This window comes from Perna viridis, chromosome 7 (genome assembly GCF_037379345.1).
Source record: "Perna viridis isolate PV_CMFRI_1.1 ecotype Kerala chromosome 7, ASM3737934v1, whole genome shotgun sequence".
In the NCBI taxonomy this organism is placed as follows: domain Eukaryota; kingdom Metazoa; phylum Mollusca; class Bivalvia; order Mytilida; family Mytilidae; genus Perna; species Perna viridis.
Window position 1 is genome coordinate 39,112,437 of NC_142451.1, and position 25,834 is coordinate 39,138,270.

At 34.5% G+C, this 25,834-nt stretch overlaps 2 protein-coding genes and 1 pseudogene across 4 annotated transcripts in view; 2 read left to right on the forward strand and 1 right to left on the reverse strand.

Annotated features, from left to right (window-relative positions):
* Nucleotides 1–481: 481 nt before the first annotated feature.
* Nucleotides 482–3,636, reverse strand: LOC148612635 (uncharacterized; annotated as a pseudogene).
* A 1,912-nt stretch (nucleotides 3,637–5,548) lies between these two features.
* LOC148612636 (uncharacterized) lies at nucleotides 5,549–6,337 on the forward strand. The gene has a single exon (XM_088595392.1). The coding sequence runs from the start codon at nucleotides 5,549–5,551 to the stop codon at nucleotides 6,335–6,337; it is 789 nt and encodes a 262-aa protein (XP_088451518.1).
* Nucleotides 6,338–20,041: 13,704 nt separating this feature from the next.
* Nucleotides 20,042–25,834, forward strand: part of LOC148612637 (R3H domain-containing protein 2-like) — a 79,263-nt gene continuing 73,470 nt past the window's right edge. For all 3 annotated transcript variants that reach the window (XM_088594281.1, XM_088594283.1, XM_088594286.1), the window contains exon 1: nucleotides 20,042–20,153. The gene's annotated coding sequence lies outside the window, so the exon portion shown is untranslated. The remainder of the gene's footprint in view (nucleotides 20,154–25,834) is intronic.

Here is a 25,834-nt window from a genome sequence, read left to right on the forward strand (position 1 = left end):
TACAACATTTTGAAGAAAAATATCAGTATGATGGAAAAAAAAAAATACTGGAAAAAACACAATACTGTCTTTGAACAACGTCTGTGCTGGTAGGGTCTGTCTAAACACCGCTTAGCCCGGGCTAAGTGCACTTAGCCCCTAACAGTGCACTTAGCCCGGGATGGGAACATTTATGTGTGCATATTAGTATCAATAGACAAAATTTGAATTATGAAGATGTTGTATTTCAATTTTTGTAAGTATCGCTGCAGCAATTATTGATTTAAACGTGTTTTAAGATATCATAATGACACGTGCCTGTATATCCAAGTTCAGTAGACCGTGAAGGATTATCACACCTACGCATTTTATTACTAATTATTAATTGGTGTAAATAACAAAGTAAATGTAAATTATTTTGAATGATTTATTGCATCTTTATATTGTATAATAACATGTAAAACATCAACAAAATAAAGACATTTGCAGAACTATTGTCATGTTAAAATCTTGGCTTTGTACGGCAGTTTCTAGGTCTTATTCTTTGGTATGGTTTGGCAGCAAGTCTTTTTGGTTGTGGAACTTCAAAGTTTTTATATGAAGACTTAATGCTGGTATTCTTGGTGGTAACATCATTTAGAAGTCTATGCAACAGGTTGTTCTGTTGTTCTTGTGTTTTGGTTTGCCAACTCTGGTAACTATGTAAGTGTTTTCTGTAACGGCCATACAATTCATAATTCCCACTACCGTAAAGTGAACGTTTTAAGTCTATGAAATGCACGGTAACAATATCATGTAAGTCTTGTATCAAATTCGGAATTGACTTTGGTTGCCAGTTTACTGCCTTCTTGAAGACGTGATTTATGGATTCGCAGTTGTTGTTTGTCCATAAACGATTGTAGTCCAGTTGCCAGTTTGGAATGTTAACATAATGAAACAGTCTGTCTTTTAAACGGGTTTGAAAATACGAATCAAATTCAGTGTAGTTTCTGCTAATATCTCGAGCCTTGATATGAAAATCTGAGGGATCTATCGCCGATGTCAGTCCGTTGGGCCCAAAAAGGTTATTTAGAATATTTGTTCGCAATTGGTCGTTGCATCCAATTTTATTTCTAAGGTGATCGGAAACATTGTCTTTAATGTGTTTAGTGCACAAAAGTCGTTCTATGTTAGGAAAGACACTGTCAGTTGCTTTTGTCAAACCACTCTCATCGTCGCTTCCAATTCGTAAATCGATGCATTTCACACTTTCCTGAATGCGTGCTTTTACATGAGATAAAAATGTGTGGTACGAAAGGAACGAACCTTCCCAGTGTAAGAACATAGGGCCTATGAAAATCGGATGATCACCAGTTTCTTTTGACACCACCTTCTTGTTTTTGTATACTAGATTTGTGACATAAACGGTTAAAAGTTCTATCTATACCTAGAATGCAATCTTGATCGGTCATCAAAAATTGTTTCAAATCATCTAGTTGCTGTTTAGTGTAACAAATAATGGACGGGGGTTTGTTGTTGCCGTGTGTATATACCACTTCTTGAACAAAGCTGTCATTGTTTACCATCGCCAAAACTTCAATAATTTCATCAGCAACGTTTCCAATGGCAGAGGAAGACGATTTCTTTTTTTTGTTGTACTTCTTGTTTCTTATTTGGTGTCTGTCCCTTGGTGCGTTGTCTGAATCGGTTAGAACGAGATTTTTGTATATCAGAAAAGTTATTGTTTTTAGATTTTTGACAACGGCTTATACTGACACTGTTATTTAGTAAAAAGTAAACGTTGTCCTTGTAACCATCAGGTATAGATTCTACAACTGTCTTGTTGTCACTAATGACTGCCTGAAACACTTGAGAAGCGGTAAGTGTCTGCCCATTCGGAAGTGGAGTTGAAGCAAAAACAGGTTGTGCGGATTCATCATTTTCATCATTTAAAATATCACAATCGGTATCAGATTCTTCCATATGGCAACCCTCAGCAGAATCGGTGTGTTTATCAGGAGTGTCATCTACAATGTGAACTTGTTGTGGGTTTGAAGTGTTGATAATATTGATTGGTGTTGCTGATGGAGAAGATAGTGGTGGAAAATCTAAATCATAACTCTTAGATTGCAAATCTGTTGAATCGATTGATGTACATGTATCTACGTGCAGTATAATAGGTGAGAAATGGTTTGCAACCCACATTGAACCTTTATGACTAGTTGATCGGGTCCATAAAATCGTAACCATATCATTTGGATGCATGTTGTTTCTTGGGGTAGCTTCTAACTTAAGCGTTTTGTAATATATGTCTTGGCCACCATTTAAAGGAGGATATACAGATTTGATAGTTGTACCTATTACTTCAGCTAATGCATAAAATGTCCATATGGACGACCAACCACGTGCATGTGCACAATCAAATGTAGATGTGATGTAATTAGGCGAAACCCATAGTAATTTGTTTGCATTAGGCATAGATGTATATATGTCTTTCTTTGTAACCATTTCTATACAAGTACGGACACACAGTTCTGTAGATAATGTCTCAGTTCCGGATAAATCTACCGAAACGGCATTGAAAAGACAACTACCATTATCTTGAACATAGTAAGGGACACCAATATTTTGCATATTACACTGTTGTAGATAGGTCTGTGATAAGACGTCAATACGTGATGGTGCAGTCACTGTAGTTGGAAGCTGAAAAGGTGGTAAGCGGTCACGCTCTGCTATGGCAACATCATGTAAATGTAGGAATCCATACTGGCAGGCCTGAAATAAATAACAAAAAATAAATATTTCTATTTATTTAAAAGTAACCAGAGCATGGTTTATTATTTCACGTAACTTGACACCATTTTATATGATTGAAAACGATGTTGCAAGAATAAGGATTCAGATATATCTTGTTCGATCTGGATATTCTTTTATAAAAGATCTATGATACCAATACGGTAGATCCCGACTTTCTGCTAAGAGGGCCCACATGGTGATTTTGTTGTGTGTGTATTTCCAAAACGACATAAAGAACAGAACAATGCCTTTTAGTTTTTACGATATTTTTTTTCAATGTACAAAGTGGACTTACTGGCGGAGGGGAAACGACGGTAAGATAGAATGTGGGCAATAATACTCAGCGGTCAGACTTTGTTCAGATATTTATTTCGTTCCGTATCTGTTTTATTTATCAAATGTCCAGGATACTTTGATGGCTGTTTTGTTTGTGTTTTAGGAACGAAATGAATAAAAGAACAAAGTCTTACTGGTCAAGCATCGGACAAAAATCAAACTTAGTTTTCAGAAGTTATTCAGATCATTGCGTTCTTTTAAGGGGTATATTTCTGGACAAAAAAGAAACAATGATCAAATAAATCTTACTAACTGAGTTAATTTCCATTGTGCAACAAGACGACGGGCGATACATTGGGGGCGATATATATATACTCAGCGGTCAGAATTTGTTCAGATATTTATTTCGTTCCATATCTTATAATTTTATAATTTATATTGTAAATACGGAGAGTGATAAATGCATTACCTAAAAAAGAAACAACAATCTTTCATCTAAATTAATAATAATTAATATATATATATATTTATATATACCTCTTGCAATCTATGTAAGACCATGTCATAATCAACGGACGTAGTTGGTGATCCCCAAGGACGCCACATCTCGTATATTTTGTGAAATTTATATTGTATATTGTAAATGCGCTCGCTATGAATGTCCAGAATACCGATGTTCCATATTTAAATGATATTTAATTCTACTCAAAAAATCTTACCAAAACAAGAAATCTTTTTAATATTGCGACAAAAAAAGACTGTTTTTATATTTTATTCTTTATCGTTCTTTGTCTAAACTTAAAATGTTTTTATGAGATGAACATCAAAGACCATTTGTCCAAGCTAGTGCACATTTATTTTTCGCCAATTCTATTGAATAGGTCATTATTGCATATAATTGAAGACAAACAATTAATCATAAATTAATTGACAAGCCGTATATTGCTTGATTAACTTGTTAATTTGTATACGCATGATAGCACACGAAATTGCCGACACACAGACAGCGCGTGCCGTTTTAAAAACCGTTTTTTCCTAAAATATAATAACAATATCTCTAAAAAATGTTCAAATATATAACCATATCTGGCATATCTTTTCATCCCAACCTTCAAAAATATAGATATTAATCAATATTTGTGGCTAAGTGCACTTTTAAGGGCTAAGTGCACTTAGCCGGGGCTAAGCGGTATTTAGACGTACCGGTGCTGGTATTGTGTACAATAATGCTATACCAGTATCGCCCCAGTAAAACAATATACGGGCCTATGTAGGCGTTTATAAACACAATATACACGTATATATCTATATATCAAAGAAATATACGCTTATATAACAGGGGTGTCCAGAATTTTAGATTAGGGGCGCACAGTTAAAATTTCGCCGAGTGGAACGATGCGAAACATTTTTTAGGTTAAATTTTTGAAATATTCTTCCAGAGTAGATGCAATGTAGATATCTTTTGTGTTTAAATTTGCGAGAAATTAATGTTTCAACCTATAACCGCCTAAGTCTACCCCTGACAACCCATTTTTTTGCAAATTTTAGGGGGAACGCACGCCCGCCAAGCCCCGCCTCAATCCAACCGTGTATAATACAAATATATACGCGTATATATACTTCCATTTCTAATTTTATTAAACCTATGACGACATATTTGTTCACCTTTTTTATCATGGATATACCTTTTCAAGATACTTTATTTAATTGGAAAGAAAAATGTTAACTTTTATTGTTAATTGTCAAACTCATATAATCATATCACATGTATTATATCTGTAAGTTTGGTTGTTTGTATATGCTTTGGATTATTGTAATCCCTCACTAAATCGATTATTTAAAGACAATAAAACATGACAAATAAACTAACAATTAATTATTTCTGTTTGAAATGAAGCCATTTCACTGTAACAGTTATTTTAACAATTTACAAGCACCCAGAGTAACTGTCAATTAGAATATGACAACACATCCTACCATATTGTGTATGTTTGACATGTATATTCAAATTTGTTTTTTTACAATTATTTCATGTCCATTGCATATTGTTTTGAAAGGGAAATCCAGACAAATTGGCTACAAATGTAACTTGCAAGAAGCCCTACTTTAATTGGGACATTTGTATGGCATCCTCTATGGCTTCCATCCTTTTTGCATATAATGTGGAGCAGATTTCAAATGTCATCACAACCAAAATGGAAATCATCACGAGCAACAAGGGCGGTTTGAAGCTCTGCTACCAAGGCGTCATGTACACCAAACATGCTACCAGAAAGACCAACCAATGGTGGAAGTGTGTTAAATGATCAAGCATCGGCTGCAGAGGGTCCATCAGCACAACACTTCAGAATGAAAATCCAGTTCCTGCCCAGCCACACAACCATGCTCCAAGTGACACCAGCATAAAGTACTTCAAAGCAAGAAACACCACGAAAGATCAAGCCAGCACACCAGAGACAATCCTAGCCAGATATTTGCCCAAGTTGTTGCTCAGTGTGAAGACGACGTCCAAGCCCCGATGCCAAGAGAAGGGAACTGTAAGAGAACCATGCGGTACCAACGACCAGCACCTCCAGTTCCAGCCACACTAGCAGATGTCAATTTGCAAGATGACTTGAAGAAAACATCAAACCAAGCTGACTTTCTACAGTATGACAGCGGCACAGAATCACAGAACAGAATCTTAGTCTTCTTCTCACCAGACAGCCTAGAAAGATTAGTAGATGCCGAGACACTTTACATGGATGGAACCTTTACTGTGGCTCCCCGTCCATTCAAGCAGCTTTACACAATCAGGATCCCATTTAAAGACGTATCCATGACAGCAGTCTACGCCTTCCTACCAAACAAGCGCCAGGTGACATATACAGAACTCTTCCAGGCCATCGTTGATAAATGTAACAACAGAAACCTTCAACTCAAAGTCCATACCATAGTCACCGTCTTTGAACACGCCGTTCTACGTGCTGTTGCAGCTGTATTTGGCAACCGGATTTATCACCAAGGATGCTTCTACCACCTGACCAAAGCCACATGGAGGAAGATACAGCATCTTGATTTGGTCCCACTCTACAACACAGACGATGACGTCAGACTCTTTTGTGGTATAATAGATGGTCTTGCCTTCCTACCAGTACCTGACCTGACCAATGGTATGCACCTTCTTCGCAACTTATGCCCAGATGACCCACCAGAGGCAGCAGAACTACTAGACTACTTTGATGCTACATATGTGAGTATACTACTGTCATATACTACGACAGCAACATGCAGTCCAGGACCAAGCCAGACTCCTATTACGCCGTAACCCACCCATGTTTCCACCAGCTATCTGGAATGTCCATGACGCAACAGTAAATGGTGACGCCAGGACTAACAACGCATGCGAAGGATAGAACAATCAATTCTTCAACCTCGTCGGACACGCCCAACCATCCATTTGGAGAGTCATCGAGTGGTGCAAGAAAGAAGAATCAACTGTAGGAACCATGATCCACCAGGACGCCATCGGCAACCCACCAGTAAAGAGACTCCAGCATCGCCACGTCCAACTGCAACAACGTTTACAGTCTCTGCACTGACCTTACCACTGGCCAGAAGACTATCCAGCAGTTTCTCCGGGGTGTGGGATTCAACATCAGACTAAACCACAGACGTTAAGACTTTCTGCCAAATGAACAATCAAAATCTATGTGTTGAGTTGAACATTCAAGTTTATGCGAATAAGTTGAACACTATCCATGTTACATGTGATGAACATTGTGATAGTTAATCTCTGTCATTTGTGTATTCTTTGTTGTTATGTCTTGTGCTACTTGCATAGTTATTATTTATTGTAATTTATTAAATGTACAAAAATCAGTTGGTCTCTTTACTTATTATCATTTATATCTAATATAGACTTTCAGAAACTTGTAGTTCATACAAAACAAGACAACAAAAGAAGTAAAAAAATCAAAGATGAGCCAATCAAAAAAGACAAGTTTCGAAAGAGACAACAAAATAACACTGTGTGAGTAACCACAACATCTAAAGAGAGACACGACAATCTAAATCATGACTTTTAAAAGAGTGATCAAAGAAAACTCAGCGAGTGAGAAGACAGAACATCTAAAGAGACAACAACCTAAAAAACTATTTGAGTGAACAAGCACAATATCTATAAAGAGATAAAGAGACAACGACACAAAACAAGACCAATTACACGTCAGGACCTGCGTCACATAATATACAAGTTGTGTACTCAGAAATTCTAGCATGAATTGGTGAAAAAACAATTACTGCTGAAAAACGAGTATTCTGAACAATTATGCTCCTTAATTTGAAATGCCATGAAAAAGGTTTGGAAATTAAAAAAATACAAATTATGCTGAAGTAAACGTTAAAACATGCAAGAAAATATGTCAAATATGTCACAATAAATCAGTGTTTTACCCACATTTTATACTTGATGTAAATCTATGTTCACAGCAAAAGTTTCGAGTAAATCATACAAAGTCAGAGTACTAATATTACTGTGACTTTATTTTTTTTTGTGTGACTTTTTTCCTGTAATTTTTGTGACTTTTTTTTCCTACCAAAAATTGTGACTTTATTCCTGTGACTTTCTTCCGTTTACCTAAAATATATACGTGTAATGATACTCCGCCAATAACATGAATTGTTCGAATGTCCTCTGACCCTGCAACTTTTTTTGAAAGGGGAATTGATGTCGGATTCCAATTATAGGGGACGACCAATTAACATTTAGGGGAGGGCTTGTAATATTTTTTTCTCACAAAAAATGTTTTCAACATGTAAACGGTTAAAACATTTATTTTTTACTTACATCGTATTAAATTGTTTATGTTCATAAGAGTAAAAGCATAATGATTTGGATGGAACCAAATATTTTTCTCTCCCATCTTGATCCATCTTCAATTAAAATAAAAATGTTTATTTTCAAAATGGTCGATCCGAGTCCAAATTCTTCCAAGCTTCCCCGTCAAAATGAAAGGATCGTCCCACCAACCCTAATTTTGGACAATTCATATTCTAGCATGACCATATATTGCTTGTGCTCATTCAAAGAAACTGAAACAGAAAACAAATACACCTGACACGCAAATATCAGAAAAAGTGTACAACGATTATTTTATGGAGATAATACATGATTTTTTTTTCTCTCTCATTTGTTATCATAAAAGTTTTAAACTATACATGTATCTTTTGTATTTTCTAAGTTCAATTAGAACTCTCTCTACTGACCTACGACAGTCTCAAGTATATTTGACTCTTATAGGCACCGTATTTTTGTCAGACTAATCCACGTTTAAATACATACACCGTTAATTTGCTTTAAAAGTATCACAAACATGGACTACTGGGTACTATTTTGAGAATGTCACATAATTTGTTTCAAGAACTAGCACAATACAGTTTTTGACACATGCAGTTTCACCGATACTGAAACAAAAGCTGTGAAGTTCCTAACTTTCGCTTTAATTCACCACAGGATTCTATCTCATGGATCACATCTAGTGGTTAATTTAGCGGCCTTAATATCATAGCAATTATATTTCATAATTAGACATTAATGAACTGTGAAACATATATGAACGACATCCATCAAAAGCATTTAAGATCACTGGCTTGACGCCAGGCTTTATGAGGTGAAATTTACAAATACAAAAATACAGTGACAAAAAGTTTATTTATGCATAATTGCAATTAAAAAATTTAATGTGTGTTGTTAGTCATCAGGGATGTGATGGATGTAATTGAGGGTGAAGAAAACGGAAATAAAAACAGCTACGCATGCCAAACAAAACTTCACTACACAATTTCTGAAAAATAAACTGGTCTCGTGGACACAAAGTAAATCGCATTAAATTGAAACATCGAAATAACAATACTACGGTTTCAAACCTCATTACAATTTCTAAAAAGAAACAATAGATGGCATCAACTCATAACCAAACTATGTTCACTACCAGTCACTAGATGACGCACTATTCTAGATTGTAATAAAATTTCGTTCAACAGTTCACAATATGAAACTTGCATTCTAGCTGTCATTCCTAACTTTTCCCAAATGTTGATCAAGAAAATCACAAAAGGCATTTTCTAAAACTTTAAAATATCAACAAAGGCTTTGATTTCATTAAAATTGCTGGTCATACAGTTAAGATTGATTGATTGTTGGGGCTTAACGCCCGAGCAGCAATATCTCAGCTATATTCAGACGATGAACACGAAAGGGATGACAAAATGAACATGAAATGATGATGATGAAATGATAGAAGGGATGGGACAAAAGGAAAATAGGGTCGAAAAATTTTGATTGCCACAAGATAAAAGGGAGGGATGGGTAGGGTCGGCTAATTTAGTCTCCTGTGGCGGAGCGCAAAGGTTCCTACTCCTATCGAATACCACAGCAGGGTTCTTTAACGTGCGAGGAACGTGGCATCTTTCCCAACACGGTGCACCACTATGGTTTGCGGTCGGAATTTCCGTATTATAGCCTGACAACCCCAGCATGTAACACACCAGGGATACCCCCATTCCACCTACTGGGGCACACATCCCAGTTGCTCTGTGGGTAGAGCGCCTAGCCCCCGGTTAGGTTTCTGAGCACTATTTAGTCGCCCTTTACGACAAGCTTGGCGCTGCCGCAGGCGTATTCTTATAACACCGGGATCTGTACGAGGCCATACAGCTAAGGAAACTATGCCTGCTTAATTTGATAATAGTGAACCCCCATCTATTTACTATATTTACAAAAAAGCCAACCCGTAAATATGTCTTTAATTATAGTGAATTATACAAAGATGTGAACATTAAGGGAAATATGCCAATATCTTGAATAAAATCGAAGTAACTCAAATATATTTATAGATCAACCGAGAGTTGCAAATCTTTCTTCAAAAAGGACATAAGTATCGTACTCCAGCCACTTCAATTTGAACAAGAGGCTCCCAGGAGCTCGAATTGCTCACTTAGTTACATGTTTGTTTTTCAAGAGCAATAAATCGAACAAGGAGTTGTCCGACAATTTTGACTCAGAATACTTTGGTGGGACTTATCATAAGGATTATTTCATCAATTGAAAGTTTCATTCTATCTATCACAGTTTTCAAGATATTGGCTGAATACCGAAAAAAATGTCATTTTTCACCTTTCAATGGCAATTAATCTTATATGGAGTCGCCAGACAACTTTGATCCCTTGGAGACTTTTTTGGGCCTTATAAGGATCATGTCAGCAATTGGAAGAATCTTAGGCTAAACCTAACGGTTTTGAAGATATACAATGTATGAGAAAAACTACTGACTTACCCCTTTGTTCTATTTTTAGTAATTGCAGTTATACTTTTCCACGGTTCAAAAACACAACCCCCATACCAGTTCTGTGAAGGAAATTTCATGCCAAATTTGGTTCCAATTGGTCAAGTAGTGTCAGATTTTGGAAGATTTTTGAAAGAAATTACATTAAAAATAGCCAAAAAAACATCGAAAATGGGCAATAACTCCAACATGGTTTCACAGATTACGACGAAATTTTCACAATAGATAGATCTCATCATGCTGAACACTTTTACCCATGTCAGAATTTGGCTAAACCTTACGGTTTTTGGAGATAAAACGAATGCGAAAAACTACTGTCTGTCCCATATGTTTTATTTTTAGTATTGGCGGCCATTCGATCAAAAACCCCCGTATCAATTTTATGCAGGATACCCCAAGGAACATTCATACAAAGTTTGGTTCCAATTGGTCAAGTAGTGTCAGAGGGGAATTTTGAAAAAATAATCTTAAAATAGCAAAAACATCGAAAAAATGCAATAAGTCCAACATGGCTTCACAGATTAAAACGAAAATTTCACCACAGATAGATCTCATCATGCTGAATACTTTTACTTGTGTCAGAATTTGGCAAAACCTTACGGTTTTGAAGTTACATGCGAAAAACTACTGTCTGTCCCATATGTTTTATTTTCAGTAACGGCGGTCATGTTTTTTTGTTTTTTTTTGACGGATCAAAAATCCCCACATCAGTTCTATGCAGGACACCCCTAGGAATATTCATACCAAGTTTGGTTCCGAACGGTCAAGTACGTAGTGCCAGAGGAAACGAGTTTTGTAAAATTATCAACGACGACGACGATGTAAAGTGATGGCATTAGCTCACATAGCTTTTGAACAGGTGAGCCAATGAATGTTGTAACATCAGGACTCACTTCATTCGTATTGTATAAAATGGATAATATGTGAGAAATTTACAAGTAAATATTATAATACGTGGGCTGAGATAAGCCCTGTGAACCCCCCCCCCCACTGACCACCAAATTTGATTTTCAGGTACCCTTATACCTCCCATTTACAAATCTTATTGTCGCCAAAAAATAAACTGAAGCATTTTTGTATTTTTGGCTACTTTTTAAACCTCGTTGAGGCAAAAATCTATTTCTAAAAATCTAAAAATGGCTTATTTGGTATATTCTGTTTAGTATTATCACAATTCATACTTCTGGGGTTCTTTTGATGAATTTTTCGTAGTCAGAATGTATCAAAAAAGCGAAAATGGGATTTTCGATACTTCGGTCAAAAGTCACATAAATTCGACTCTACTAGTTATTGTTCCGCTAAAACGGTTCAATTATATAGTGCTGTAGCTTCAAAATGAGCCCAAGTGATGAATATTTGAACTTTCCAACTCCAGTTAAGTGGAAAATTGCCACCCCTACCCATGAAAAAAATGCCTCAACATGAACCCAAATGTTAATAATTAATATACAAACGGTATACAATAGACATGTTGGGTACTATTGTTTTAATTATCCGATTCGATGTATTCAACATATCTTCTCATTTCATTCGCATATTTTTCAGTTTTAATGTGACACTAATGAATTTTTCATAAAAAAGGGAATTTTCGGAATTTTATATTTTCTTCAATTTCACCTATGATTAGCAATTTCTTTCAAATACCGTACTTCAAACAAGCTCTGTAAATTCAAATACAATAATATAGTGTCTTAGCTTTGAAGCCACTCCCACCCTTGAAAAGAATACTGAAATATGAACCAAAATGTTAATTTTTAGCACTTATACGATGGAAAAAAAGGACATGTTGGGTACTATTGTTTTAATTTTTGATGTATTTAACATATTTTCTCATTTCAGGGGAGTTACTTTCAGTGTCAAGCTGACAATAATTCGAGTTTCAGTTTTTTTTTTTTTTTTTTTTTTTTATAAAATTAGGAATTTTCGGAATTTTTTCCAGTTTACCTGTAATGGGCAATGTTTTTCAAGTACCCTACTTCAAACAAGCTTTCGTATATTCAAAACACCTTTATGTAGCATCTTACCTTTCTAAAGAGCCAATGTAATGCAAAATTAAACGTATTCCAGGCCTTTTTGGTGCGAAAGAATGGCATCCTACCCACTAAAATCCGTCCCAATGTGAAAGAAAATGATCGTTTATAGCATACACAACCTGTATGCAATGTCTGTCTGGCATTTATTATGGAGATCTTCTTGTAATAATCACACTGTGAAGCAAAATTATGCTTTTATTGTCCCGAAGACGACAAAATATTCCAAAAAATGGAAATTTAAGAATAAAACAGATTATCACGCATTTTAGCACGTAAATTGTATAATTTTTATGTAAAATATCACAGTTTTTACATGATTTGATTTTGTTTGCTATCATTATTTTTATACAAATAAGGTTTCAAAGAAGCAACTATGATGAATGATTGGCCAACAAGTATCCAACAGCATTTAAAAAATGCTAATCTACCACATACGAATTCTGTTTTTTTTCAAGGGAATTTTAGTGGGTATGGGATACCATTCTTTCGCCTTTATGGCTTGGAATACGTTAAAGTATGCGATCGTTGGCTCATTATAAAACGTAGACGCTATATAGATGTGTTCGTATATGCAAAAGGTTGTTTGAAATAGGGTATTGAAAAAAAATGCCAGTTACCGTTGAAAAGGAAGAAAATATGAAATTCCGAAAATTCCTCTTTTTATGCAAAACTCATTATTGTCTTATTGAAACTGAAGAATACGCACCTGAAATGAGCAGGTATGTTGAATACATCAATAATTAAAATACTAGATCACAACATGTCTATTGTACACCGTTTGTATGCCTAAAATTAACATTTTAGTTCATGTAAAGGCATTTTTTATCATGGGTAGGGATGGCAATTTTCCACCTAACTTGACTTGGAAAAGTTCAAATATTCATCACTTGGGCTCATTTTGAAGCCAAGATACTATATTATTTAACGGTATCAAACAAAATCTTGTTTAAATTACGATATTGTGAAAAAATACAATATTGGATGATATAGTAGAAAATTCTAAAATTCTGAAAATTCCCATTTTTCCGATCTGGTAATTATGTCACCCCAAAAGGAAAATTTAAGCGCCTGAATTGGTCAGATATAGGTACATCATTATTTTAATTATGAATGCCTAAAATATTATTTCTATACAATATCAGTATGCTGTGAATGAGAATTCTGTTACTGAGACCAGTTTTGTAGGGGTAGAGGTAATATTTTAAACATTTTTTTTAAAATCCTTTCTTAATTGAAAATAAGTTTTTCGTGTTTCTTCATTGTAGGAAATTAAATTATCTATCGAATGATACCAATTTGAGACGTTTCAGCGGAGCAATAACTTGTAGAGTCGAATTTATGTGACTATACGATGATACCTAAATTTGTTTAGTTTGTTCAAACATGCTATCCCAGGAAGACTAAGACGCTCAAACAATTGAGTCACAAAAATCTTGGCTTTTTGACCCAGCGGGTTACAAATATAGGCTCATACTGAAAAAGAATCCGAGAATATTCTTTGGCGACAAATTGATTCGATAATGGGAGGTATAAAGGTACCTAAAAATCACCATGAAGTTGATGAGTGGGGGCATGCACGGTGGATCCTCCCAGCCCATGGACTATTAGATTCTTTCTTCAAAACAGTTATGAAAATAGTTGATATCCTAATAAAACATTTTGAGGAACACTTTTCTCCTAATAAACAACATCAAAACCGTATTTCCCGAATAAATCACAAATTGAAAGAACTCAGCAAGGAATTTGTTATTGTTCCTGTTTGTAAGGCTGCAAGTTGATACGAAAGCCGATTAGGGCCACTTGAAAAAAATATTATGTCGTAATTGCGACATTCTATGTCGAAATTACAACATAGTTTTGTCGCTATAACAATATTATTGTCAAATCGTTAAGGATACCATTTTTTTTAAATTAAGATCGTAGATTAGAATTGATAAAGCAGTCGCCAGAACCTTTAGATTTGTAAAGCCTGATAGCATCTTCAGTTATCTTTACACTACCGCAGTAAAATAGTCCCACTTGCATACCCCATTCAGGTACAAATACAGATAGTTAGGTCCATTTTATAGATACTTCTAATATATCAAATTTAATTCTATGTTATTTACGACAATATACAAACCTAATAAACAACTTTTACTGTGAACTAACTATGCTGATTAATTAGGACTGTACATTTGTATTAACAACGATCAAATTTAAAATAGTTAATCTCTAACCTCTTATCAGTACCTATTTATTTCTATGCAACCAGTCGTTCACTGTCCATATACTCAAGTTGTCCATCATTTATTTTTAGACTACATGTATTCAATATTTAGCTAGAAATGAAAACCTTGCGAGACTATAAATATTCATCAATCATAGAAATGAAAAATAAAGAGGAATGCTGGAGCTCTCTTCAGATATTTCGTGCAGGCTCTGGCGGATCCAAATATTTACATGGAGCTGCGAGTGCTCCAGGTGTTCCAGGGCCTTAAAAGTGCATGGTTGTATCTGCACCCGACATAATTGTTGAAATTTTATTCTGAGGCCTTAGCGTTTTTTATTAATGTCCGTTTTAAAAAGCACTTTTAATGACACATATAATAACTTGCAGCACTTGCTCTATAAAGCATATCTGCTGAGGAATGTAGCTAGTTGAGAGAGACATGTATCTGAGGCGGTGATCTATTTCAATGAAAAACAATGATGCGGCTTAAGTTTGAATGATTTGACAGACAGTTCCGACCTGAAGGTCGATAATTTGAATTTCTACTTGAAAATTTAGAAACTGGGAAAGTCCTACTAGTAGTTTGTTGTTTAATTAAGCAGTATTGTGTTTTTCATGTAAACCGACATCGAACCTGAATATTAAGCGAACTGGCGCACTGCTTCGATGCATCATGAATTTGGTGTGTAATTTTTGTAATAATCTTCCTAATCAGAATGGGAAATTTAAAAAAAATCAATGAGTTCAATATTCACCATTTACAAGAATGCAATGAGCTTATGTTTAGATACGTTTGAACTCGGTCCCCTTATTTTCCTTTTATCCGGCCCAATTGTTTGCAATTTGATGATTATTTGCGGCGTGAAAATTTTAAACGATCGGTATAAATTGTTTCAGTACATGAGTACTTTGATTTGTTTTAACATTGATTAGCTCATAGGGTCTTGACATGAAATTAAAACACCATATTTAAAACCAGTTTTTGGCATGACATGGGTTGTGTACTTATTGATGTACCATGATTTTCAACCCATCATTGGAAGAATTGGGATTGATTTTACATACGATGGGGACATAACTTTTTGTAGGTTAAAACTGGTCTGGAGTTGGCATGTCAATTAACTGCTAGTAGTCCTTAGTTTGTACATTTGTGTAATTTATATTCAGTTTCTTTATTTCCTCTGAAACAAGTGACTCGGACCTTTTTGAACTGATTTTAGTTGTGTTTAATTGGGTAATATTTTTTCCACATTGGCCAGATTTTATGGGGAGGGATGTAATCATGCCAAATTACTTAAACCCCCGCCGCATTTTTTGCGGCCCCGTGCTGGTCCGGGTGTCAAAAGAATAGGCCCACAGAAGCTCTAAGCTTGTCGTTTAATACCGCTAAATACTAGTAATGCTCAGTACCCTTGCCGGGGGCCAGGACGCTCTGCCCACATAGCAACTGAGTTGTGTATCCCAGGCGGTTGAATGGGGTATTCTTGGCATGCTACATGCTGGGGTCGTCAGGCCATAATACGAAAAATCTGACCACAAACCACAGAGTGGTACAACTTGCTGGGAAAGATGCCACGTTCCTAGTACGTTAAAGAACCCTGCTGTTGTATTCTATCGGAGTAAGAACCATTGCGTTCCTCCACAGGAGGCTAAATTGCCCGATCCTACCCATCTCTTCCTATTTCCAGTGGCAATCAAAACTCCTCGACCCTACATCCTTGTGTCCCATCCCATTTTTCATTTCATCATCATTTCATGTTCATTTTATCATCCACTTCATGTTCATCGTTAAACACCAACAATCAACCAATAAATCATTCAATCAATCGTTTTTGCGCCTGTTTCAATCCAGGAATTTCTGGTTTCTTTGTGTCTTGTTTCGTTTTCACCTGAATTTTTTTTTTTTATGTCACTTAAGTATATAGGGGTAACCCTTCCGCTGTACTTGTGTATAATAATGTGTTGGGGCCAGCTGCAGCTTGCCTAGTGGTGTGAGGGTTCCTTGTTGTTCATTGAAGACCAATAGGAGGTCTGGCATGGGCTGACATTTTCATCGGGGGGGGGGTGTTGTCGTCTCTGACATTTACACCTTACCTATTCTTGTTATACACTTTTAAAATTAACACCAACAACACATATTTTGAGACATGGAAATTCATACAATCAATGCGACAATCATGACGTTCGACCACCCACTGTAACTCGTATCATATTTTGTTTACTGGTAGATCGCTTGTGGTTATTAAATTTTTTTATCGAAAAAAAAAGAATAATTAAGATCAGATACTTTCAAATATACACTCCCTGTTTAGAGCAATAATTTTACATTATGTAAACATATTGAAGTTACCCCGGTGAACACAGTTGGGTTAATATTGAAACCTGCATGTACTTGTATAATATGGATTTTTTTACACTAACACACACACAAACACACACACTTGAGGGCTGTACTTTTTTGCAAAAGTTTGGGAAACATGAGCACCTAATAGCCTGGTACACACGTTTAAAATATCTTGATACACACCTGCCAATCTATACAAATGTTCCCGGTTTGTGTTATTGGTATTCTAGGCTGTTCCGAAAGTGTCTTATTTAAGTAAATTATGACAAAGTTGCACCACGAGTAATTTGTGATAAATATTTGATTAATATTGTTACAGGTATTTTTTTGTTATACTTTTTTTTGTTTTGTTTTGTTTTTTTTTGCACCAGTCACGAGGGGGGTGCATAAAAAGCCATAGTATTTCCCCAAGCAACTTCCTGGCTTTCGGGGCCTCCTACAATTTGGTCAAAATATATGGAGAAGATCAATGTTGATTACTTTATAAAAGCACCCTCATTTGCTGGATCACAATTGTGTAGTGTTTCTGTTCCTCTGGACTCACTGCTCGACAGCAGCAAGCTTTTTTTGGTGGGGGGGGGGGGACAGCTGCAGACTATCCAGTGGTTTGAGGGTGTCCTTGTCGTTCATTAAAGACCAATGTATTGGCAATGGGCTGACATTTTTCGTCCGGAATGGTTGTCATCTCGTTGACATAATCACCATATTCTTTCTTATATCACACGAATGAACCAATACTTTAAGATATATTTGTACATCACGCCTATCACACTGCAAAGCGAGAAAACTATTTATCGAAAGAGTAACCAAGGGAACAAAGAATCGAGTGGTTATCAAAAGAACATATTTCAATAATTAAGACTAGACCAGGAAAAGAGACACATCTTGGTTTCCTTGATTACTCTTACACAACCATGACATAATCAAAATAACACGTACAAAGAAACAAATGTTTATGAACAACCTGGACTCTACTAAAAACTAGGAGCATTGACCAGGTGCACCGGTAGGGTAGGCGTCCTCTGCTTTTCTAGATACACCCGTCGAATTGCTCATAACATTTCACGTCCGGGTTAGACGAAAGAGGAAAGGAAAACTATGACATGGCGAACAAATCGGTTCTCATGGTGCAGATGGATACACGATACACCAGAACGATTCACGATTTCATGATGACGATCACAGAACGTTTGTGGTAATGACTTCAATCTTGTAACATTGTAACTCTATTCTAAAGGACCAGGCAATAATTTACACCGGGATGGGACCTGTATAAACGGACATGGGGCATTTTTTTTCTTCTTGGAAAACTATGTGACAAATATTTTTTTAGATGAAATGAGTATGGTACAAACACTTTTTTGTTTGTATTTGATTGTGTTTGATAATTGAAAAAATATAGATGGACATATTTGTCTTCCCCATTATTTCCCATGCAATAACAATCAACGTGTGAAACCGCAGTTTTCACAAATTCACTAAAAGCAGGTGATCTAAACAAATCACGTCGTTTTCAAAGTGTGAACGAAATAGGTATTATTTTTGTTAGCACTTTACACGACTATTGTTTCCAATTTCAGGCGAGTTACTTTAATATCTTGCATAAATATAGATTTTTAAAGAACATCGTATATAAATGTATATACAACCACAATTAACAAAAAAAAAAAAAAAAAAAAAAAAAAAACGACCCCTGTATTATAGATAAATGTTTGGATTTTTGTCTAGAATATAACTGGTTATCAGCTAACGTTTTTTGTCCGAAAGCTGAGTATTTGACAGGGTACGAATTCTGGGTCTGATTCTTTTTCTTGAGTTGTAAAAAGGACCAAAATAAGCAAGTAGTAAACGAGGGCACGCCGAAGCCCCACATGGACATAGTTCTTTTGTTATGTCCTTCTTTATTTCATATTTTTATAAATGATGTATATAATGGTAGGTTTACGTAGAGTATTTATGGAACCATGCTATGTGTCAACACGATGCAACCATGGTCAATATTATGTAAATATGCACCATAATTAGTATAAAGGGTGAGGGTTAAATTGTAACTGAGTTGTGCTGATATACTGCAGTAATGATGCTGTTTATCTACTAAGTGTGTAGGAGTCATTAAAAGTTTAAACAAAAACAAAATAAAAAAAATTAAAATAAATTGATAAACAAAACAAAAACAAAAACAAAAACAAAAACAAAACAAAACAAAAACGAACAAAAACAAAAAACAAAAACAGAAAAAGTACAAGAAAAATGGCAAAATAAAAATACAAAACAAAACAAACGAACAGAAAAAAAACTAAATCAATATTGCTGAAGGAAGAAGTCGAGAATATTTTGTAAAAGTGTTACCCATCTGATTTCAGAAATATAAATACGTCATAGAAACAACTATCCCCAAAGACATTTACTAGTCGGTACTTTAAAACAAATGCAGAATACAAGTGGCCATTTTAATGTTGAAATTACATGATTTTAGAACTTCCAATTCACAAATATACCGTTCTATTTGGTGAAATAGGATAGAAATCTTAGTAAAATATATCCACTAACATTTTTAAAAATGCATAGGACGAATTTTTGCCTTTTTGTATTTTCTGACAAACTGTTAATTAAAATCAATGACGCATTATTCTCTTTCTTTGTCAATTGTAATAAATTCGACAGACATCTTTGTTTTTATTGAAAAAGATACATTTTTGATGCAATTGTTCAAAAAGAACCCACAAATGTATTGAATAACAACAATGAAGACACGTCCAAGTACAAACTCCAAATACTTTATTTAATTTAACACCGTATACTATGAAAAAAGTCCCAAATACTACGTATTATGTCTCTGAAAGAACTTACATGTATAATGTGAAAATGGATAATGAATGGTTTGATCGTGAATAAGTCGAAAAAAATTAATTTAGAACGTTTTATATAACATTATCTGGTTACAATCAATTCTCACAGAGTCCAACAATCGAAGTATTTTTTCATATTTTAGTTGTTAAATAACGAAAAATTTGCTTAATGTGGCCTTGCACTTTCTTTATGCAAATACAAGAGAAAGGAAAAAACATGAGTTCCCCGAAAGGTAAATTTCCTGTGACGTCACAAGAAAGCAAGGCTGCCATTTTCTTCGTGCATATGCCGAGTTGTGAGTTTTCTTTACTGTTTTGAAGAATACAGAATACAGATAAATTATTTTCCAGACAAAAAATGTAAGTGTGTAGTTTAATGATCATGTCCAAACGAAAAAGATTGTCATACATGCTTTTATTCAACAATTGTACTAATGAAAACACAGATGTAGTAAAGCCGGGACCATACGATCCTAGCCTGTCCTCATCTCGATTATAAGCTTTTAAGACAGTTGTCATCATATTTTAAATCCAATAGATTTTCAATCATTCAAGAAAATAAACACTAAGTCAGGACTTTGTATTAGGGCATTGTGTTATTTTTCTTTGGCAAGGAAGGGGACATAAACAGGATGGGACAGTGACACTGATTTATTTGTATGTGCCTTAACTGTAAGTTGTAACTGTGTGCTGATTTGACATAAAACTGATGTATGAATGAGGCGATTCACTGGGAAATGCGAGGCTTTGCATAGGCTTGAGCCAAATTTGTATTTAAAAGTTCGTGTACAGTTTTTATAATGCAACAAAATTTCAGACGAAAAATGATGTTTTAATCATGGAAATCTACAAAGCTGGTAACATCCTGGCAACTTCAAAACAATGTAACGTTCATGACATCACAACAGAAAAGTTATAATCAGTCAGTGACTAGTGACTGTACATGTATATAAATTATAAAGATACGGTCTATGCATTTTGACTGCGCAAATAGAAGGGTACATGTAAATGATTTATATCTCATAGTCATTGAACATATAGCCCCTTTCATCTTAGCTAGATGAGCATGCTCAGTATATACTTCCACATGGTAGGGCTTGGGTAGAACAAATGAAATTTCCCCATGGAATTGTATAATGAGCATGCTCATCAATTATCCCACAGTTAGCATGAAAGGGTCTACATTCGTAAATACATTCAGAATTTTGGTGAACCTTGCTCTGAATTCTTTGTATAAAATCTTACGTTTACAGGACTTATTCAGCTGTAATGTTCTTTTAGCATATGGAGCATGACATCTTTAATCTTATTTTCCAAAACAAGTCGGAAGAAAATTCTTCTTTTATTTTTTAATTTTTAGTAGCTGGAATAAAAGTGGTAAATTTATCCTTGGCTGAATTTTTGCTAGGCAATTTTATTTGTGTACATTCTAAATTTAGTATACTGTAATACTGTATTCAAATGATAATTGTGATGTTGAACTTAACAGTTTACGTTCCCTTTAAAATTCCTGTTCTTAGTTTACATAAATTGACATTTATATCACATTCATAATCAAATTTATGTTTTATACATGTATATATACTACAATGAAATTCAATACACAGACTTCACAAAACTTTAGAATTTTCTGTCAGACATAGGCCTGACACTGAGGAAAATCATGTTAGATCTTAAAAAATTCTGCTGGACCTACAAGGTTACAGACCACCAATTCAACCAATGAGCATTTGGAACGTACGCAAAAATAGTCCTACGCAGAAATTACCCCTGTTCCTCATAGTGCTGTGAAAAAAGTTCTCATCTTATTTAAAAAATTTAAACAGTTTCTGAAAGGAAAAACATTTCTGTACATTTTATAGGTGCATTTTGCTTCTTGTGATGTGAAGCCTAATCTCCATAATGATTTTTAAATATACCCCTATCTTGTGAAAACACTGGGATTTCCCATGCTATTTATAGACCCTTCACTTCTGGTGACCAGTACTGCACTGCAAGTCTGCTAACCCCACATGCCATTCTGAGGATTGTGAGCTGACATATGTAGAATCATGCTGATATATAGTCCTCTGCAGGTTAAAGTTAAGGTAAAGTCTAGAGAAGCCATTGAATATTATGAAATTAGCATAGAAGCCTATGAGAAGTGGAATTAGTGGTTTTTAGCCTTAAGCTGAAGCCATGGCAAAATGAAAAGTTTCTTGAAATAGCTTTAAACTACTTAAAGATCTTGTTAACTTTGCCATGAGAGGAATACACTACAAAAATCCTTCAAAATATGCATTTTTTTAAGTTATAGGTCCAAATTATGGAAAATTGGTCTTTTTGGCTGATTTTTATGTCCTATCTTGTAAAAAGTGTACAAAATTTAGTAAAAATATCAAATATTAAACTTTGAGGGCTATATTTACCTAAATTGGTGGTGATAAGCACTTGAAATCAAGTTTTGTGTAGATTTGAGCAAAAATTAGGTTAGGAATGAGGAAAAACTCGCTTTCATTACTGCGGTTAAGGCCATATAAGCATTCCCCTATGGCAACATGGAAAATCCATTATTGAGTACTTTTTTTGCTTTAGGTGCCCTTTACTGGTCATGTTTTAATGTGAAAACACTGTATTTACAAATTTAAAGCCAAATATATCACCTTTTGTGAAAATTTAAAGATTTAGGATTTTTGACATGTGATCAAGAAAAAGGGGGAGGCATGTCAGAAATAAATTTTTAAAAATAGACCAATTTCTCAGAAAATGATTACTTTTAAAACTATTTCTTCATTAATATTGTTAAAAAACAAGTTGTGATTGATATTTTTTATTTGAAAAGTCAGAAAAAGTTCTTTGCAAATATTTAATGCATTTAAGTATGGTAGAATATTGTCACTTTTTTGCTCGCACAACTTGGTTATCCTATATTTAAAAATCAAATATTTAAAAAAGTGCTTGTCACATTTCACTGAAACTTTGCAAATGCATTCAGTATGTGTGTAGGAAGATACCTGTATAGTTATTTATTTTTTCTAAGACAAAAAGTGACTCTCTAGGTTACAGACCACCAATTCAACCAATGAGCATTTGGAACGTATGCAAAAATAGTCCTACGCAGAAATTACCCCTGTTCCTCATAGTGCTGTGAAAAAAGTTCTCATCTTATTTAAAAAATTTAAACAGTTTCTGAAAGGAAAAACATTTCTGTACATTTTATAGGTGCATTTTGCTTCTTGTGATGTGAAGCCTAATCTCCATAATGATTTTTAAATATACCCCTATCTTGTGAAAACACTGGGATTTCCCATGCTATTTATAGACCCTTCACTTCTGGTGACCAGTACTGCACTGCAAGTCTGCTAACCCCACATGCCATTCTGAGGATTGTGAGCTGACATATGTAGAATCATGCTGATATATAGTCCTCTGCAGGTTAAAGTTAAGGTAAAGTCTAGAGAAGCCATTGAATATTATGAAATTAGCATAGAAGCCTATGAGAAGTGGAATTAGTGGTTTTTAGCCTTAAGCTGAAGCCATGGCAAAATGAAAAGTTTCTTGAAATAGCTTTAAACTACTTGAAGATCTTGTTAACTTTGCCATGAGAGGAATACACTACAAAAATCCTTCAAAATATGCATTTTTTTAAGTTATAGGTCCAAATTATGGAAAATTGGTCTTTTTGGCTGATTTTTATGTCCTATCTTGTAAAAAGTGTACAAAATTTAGTAAAAATATCAAATATTAAACTTTGAGGGCTATATTTACCTAAATTGGTGGTGATAAGCACTTGAAATCAAGTTTTGTGTAGATTTGAGCAAAAATTAGGTTAGGAATGAGGAAAAACTCGCTTTCATTACTGCGGTTAAGGCCATATAAGCATTCCCCTATGGCAACATGGAAAATCCATTATTGAGTACTTTTTTTGCTTTAGGTGCCCTTTACTGGTCATGTTTTAATGTGAAAACACTGTATTTACAAATTTAAAGCCAAATATATCACCTTTTGTGAAAATTTAAAGATTTAGGATTTTTGACATGTGATCAAGAAAAAGGGGGAGGCATGTCAGAAATAAATTTTTAAAAATAGACCAATTTCTCAGAAAATGATTACTTTTAAAACTATTTCTTCATTAATATTGTTAAAAAACAAGTTGTGATTGATATTTTTTATTTGAAAAGTCAGAAAAAGTTCTTTGCAAATATTTAATGCATTTAAGTATGGTAGAATATTGTCACTTTTTTGCTCGCACAACTTGGTTATCCTATATTTAAAAATCAAATATTTAAAAAAGTGCTTGTCACATTTCACTGAAACTTTGCAAATGCATTCAGTATGTGTGTAGGAAGATACCTGTATAGTTATTTATTTTTTCTAAGACAAAAAGTGACTCTCTAGGTTACAGACCACCAATTCAACCAATGAGCATTTGGAACGTATGCAAAAATAGTCCTACGCAGAAATTACCCCTGTTCCTCATAGTGCTGTGAAAAAAGTTCTCATCTTATTTAAAAAATTTAAACAGTTTCTGAAAGGAAAAACATTTCTGTACATTTTATAGGTGCATTTTGCTTCTTGTGATGTGAAGCCTAATCTCCATAATGATTTTTAAATATACCCCTATCTTGTGAAAACACTGGGATTTCCCATGCTATTTATAGACCCTTCACTTCTGGTGACCAGTACTGCACTGCAAGTCTGCTAACCCCACATGCCATTCTGAGGATTGTGAGCTGACATATGTAGAATTATGCTGATATATAGTCCTCTGCAGGTTAAAGTTAAGGTAAAGTCTAGAGAAGCCATTGAATATTATGAAATTAGCATAGAAGCCTATGAGAAGTGGAATTAGTGGTTTTTAGCCTACAATTCGGCCTGTAAAATCAAGCTTTAAATTTTCTAGACAGAAGTATGGGCGAACATTTCAATTATTGAGCATTTAGAGCCTGATGTCCTGAGTTATTTCGTACTACATTTGTTACTTGCTACTTGAGTTATTTGTGTGCTTCTCCCTTGTCATTTTTAAAGACTATTGTTACATTTGGAAATTGTTTTTCTCTGTACAATGAAGCTTACATTTTACTTAATATCAGTATATTTGTCTGATTTCTGGTATATTTTTTTCTTGTACTTCATTGTTTAAGTTCAATAATAAATTTAACCAATTATTATTTCAAACAAATCATTCATCAGAAGCTGATTTGAAGGGTGTACTTGAAAGGAAAATAGCCCTATAACCCTATCTTAACATCCATTGTAGAATATACTATAGGGTTAAACAGTTTTTTTTTTCAGAATTTATCGATCTGTAAAATCGGACCATTCTTACATAACAAATAAAAGTCCGAAAGGAAATGTGTGTGAAAGGTCTGATTTTACACATCCATAAATTCTATAAAAACAGTGTTAAATCCGTATAAATCCAATCCCTTACTATCTGATATATATTGTTTTTTTTTTCTTGAAGACTCTCATTCAGTGAAATTGACATTGCAATTGGCAGCATTCTACCTACAACGTGACATGGTTGTCAGTTTCAATATTCAAAGTATTTATGGGCTACTGATGACAGTAGTGTATTCTTTCGAAATTTGTTGTTACGAATATTCCTTCAAAATTTGTTGCTTTGAATATTCTTAAAAAAATTGTTTTTAATATACAATGCCAAAAATGAATGGAATAAAGCAGAAATACCATTTTACGCCTCTAAACGGCTTTTTCTTTTGTTGAAGCAATGGTAGCCACTTCGTTTACGATTTTTACATGGAATTTACACTATTGTAAAAACTGTCATGGCCGAGGTTGTAAAAGGTGAACAACCAATCATAACGCACAAAGAAGGCATATGCTAATTGGATTGTAATTATATGCTCACTCCTGTTTAGGCAAACAAAAAAATCTCCCTGTGTTTCCCGTAGCATGCTCTATAGGGTTGGTAGGTTAAGGTAGGCAAATTGAAAACTTTTTAAGTATTCAAAAGCTTTTAATATGGTTGTTTGGTAGACACATTTAGATAAATACTAAACCATTCAATTTTTTATTGATTTTATTTTAAATCCGAA

Excerpts from the sequence above, each read along its gene's own strand:
- LOC148612636 (XM_088595392.1), top strand. The coding sequence starts at position 5,549 with ATGCCAAGAGAAGGGAACTGTAAGAGAACCATGCGGTACCAACGACCA.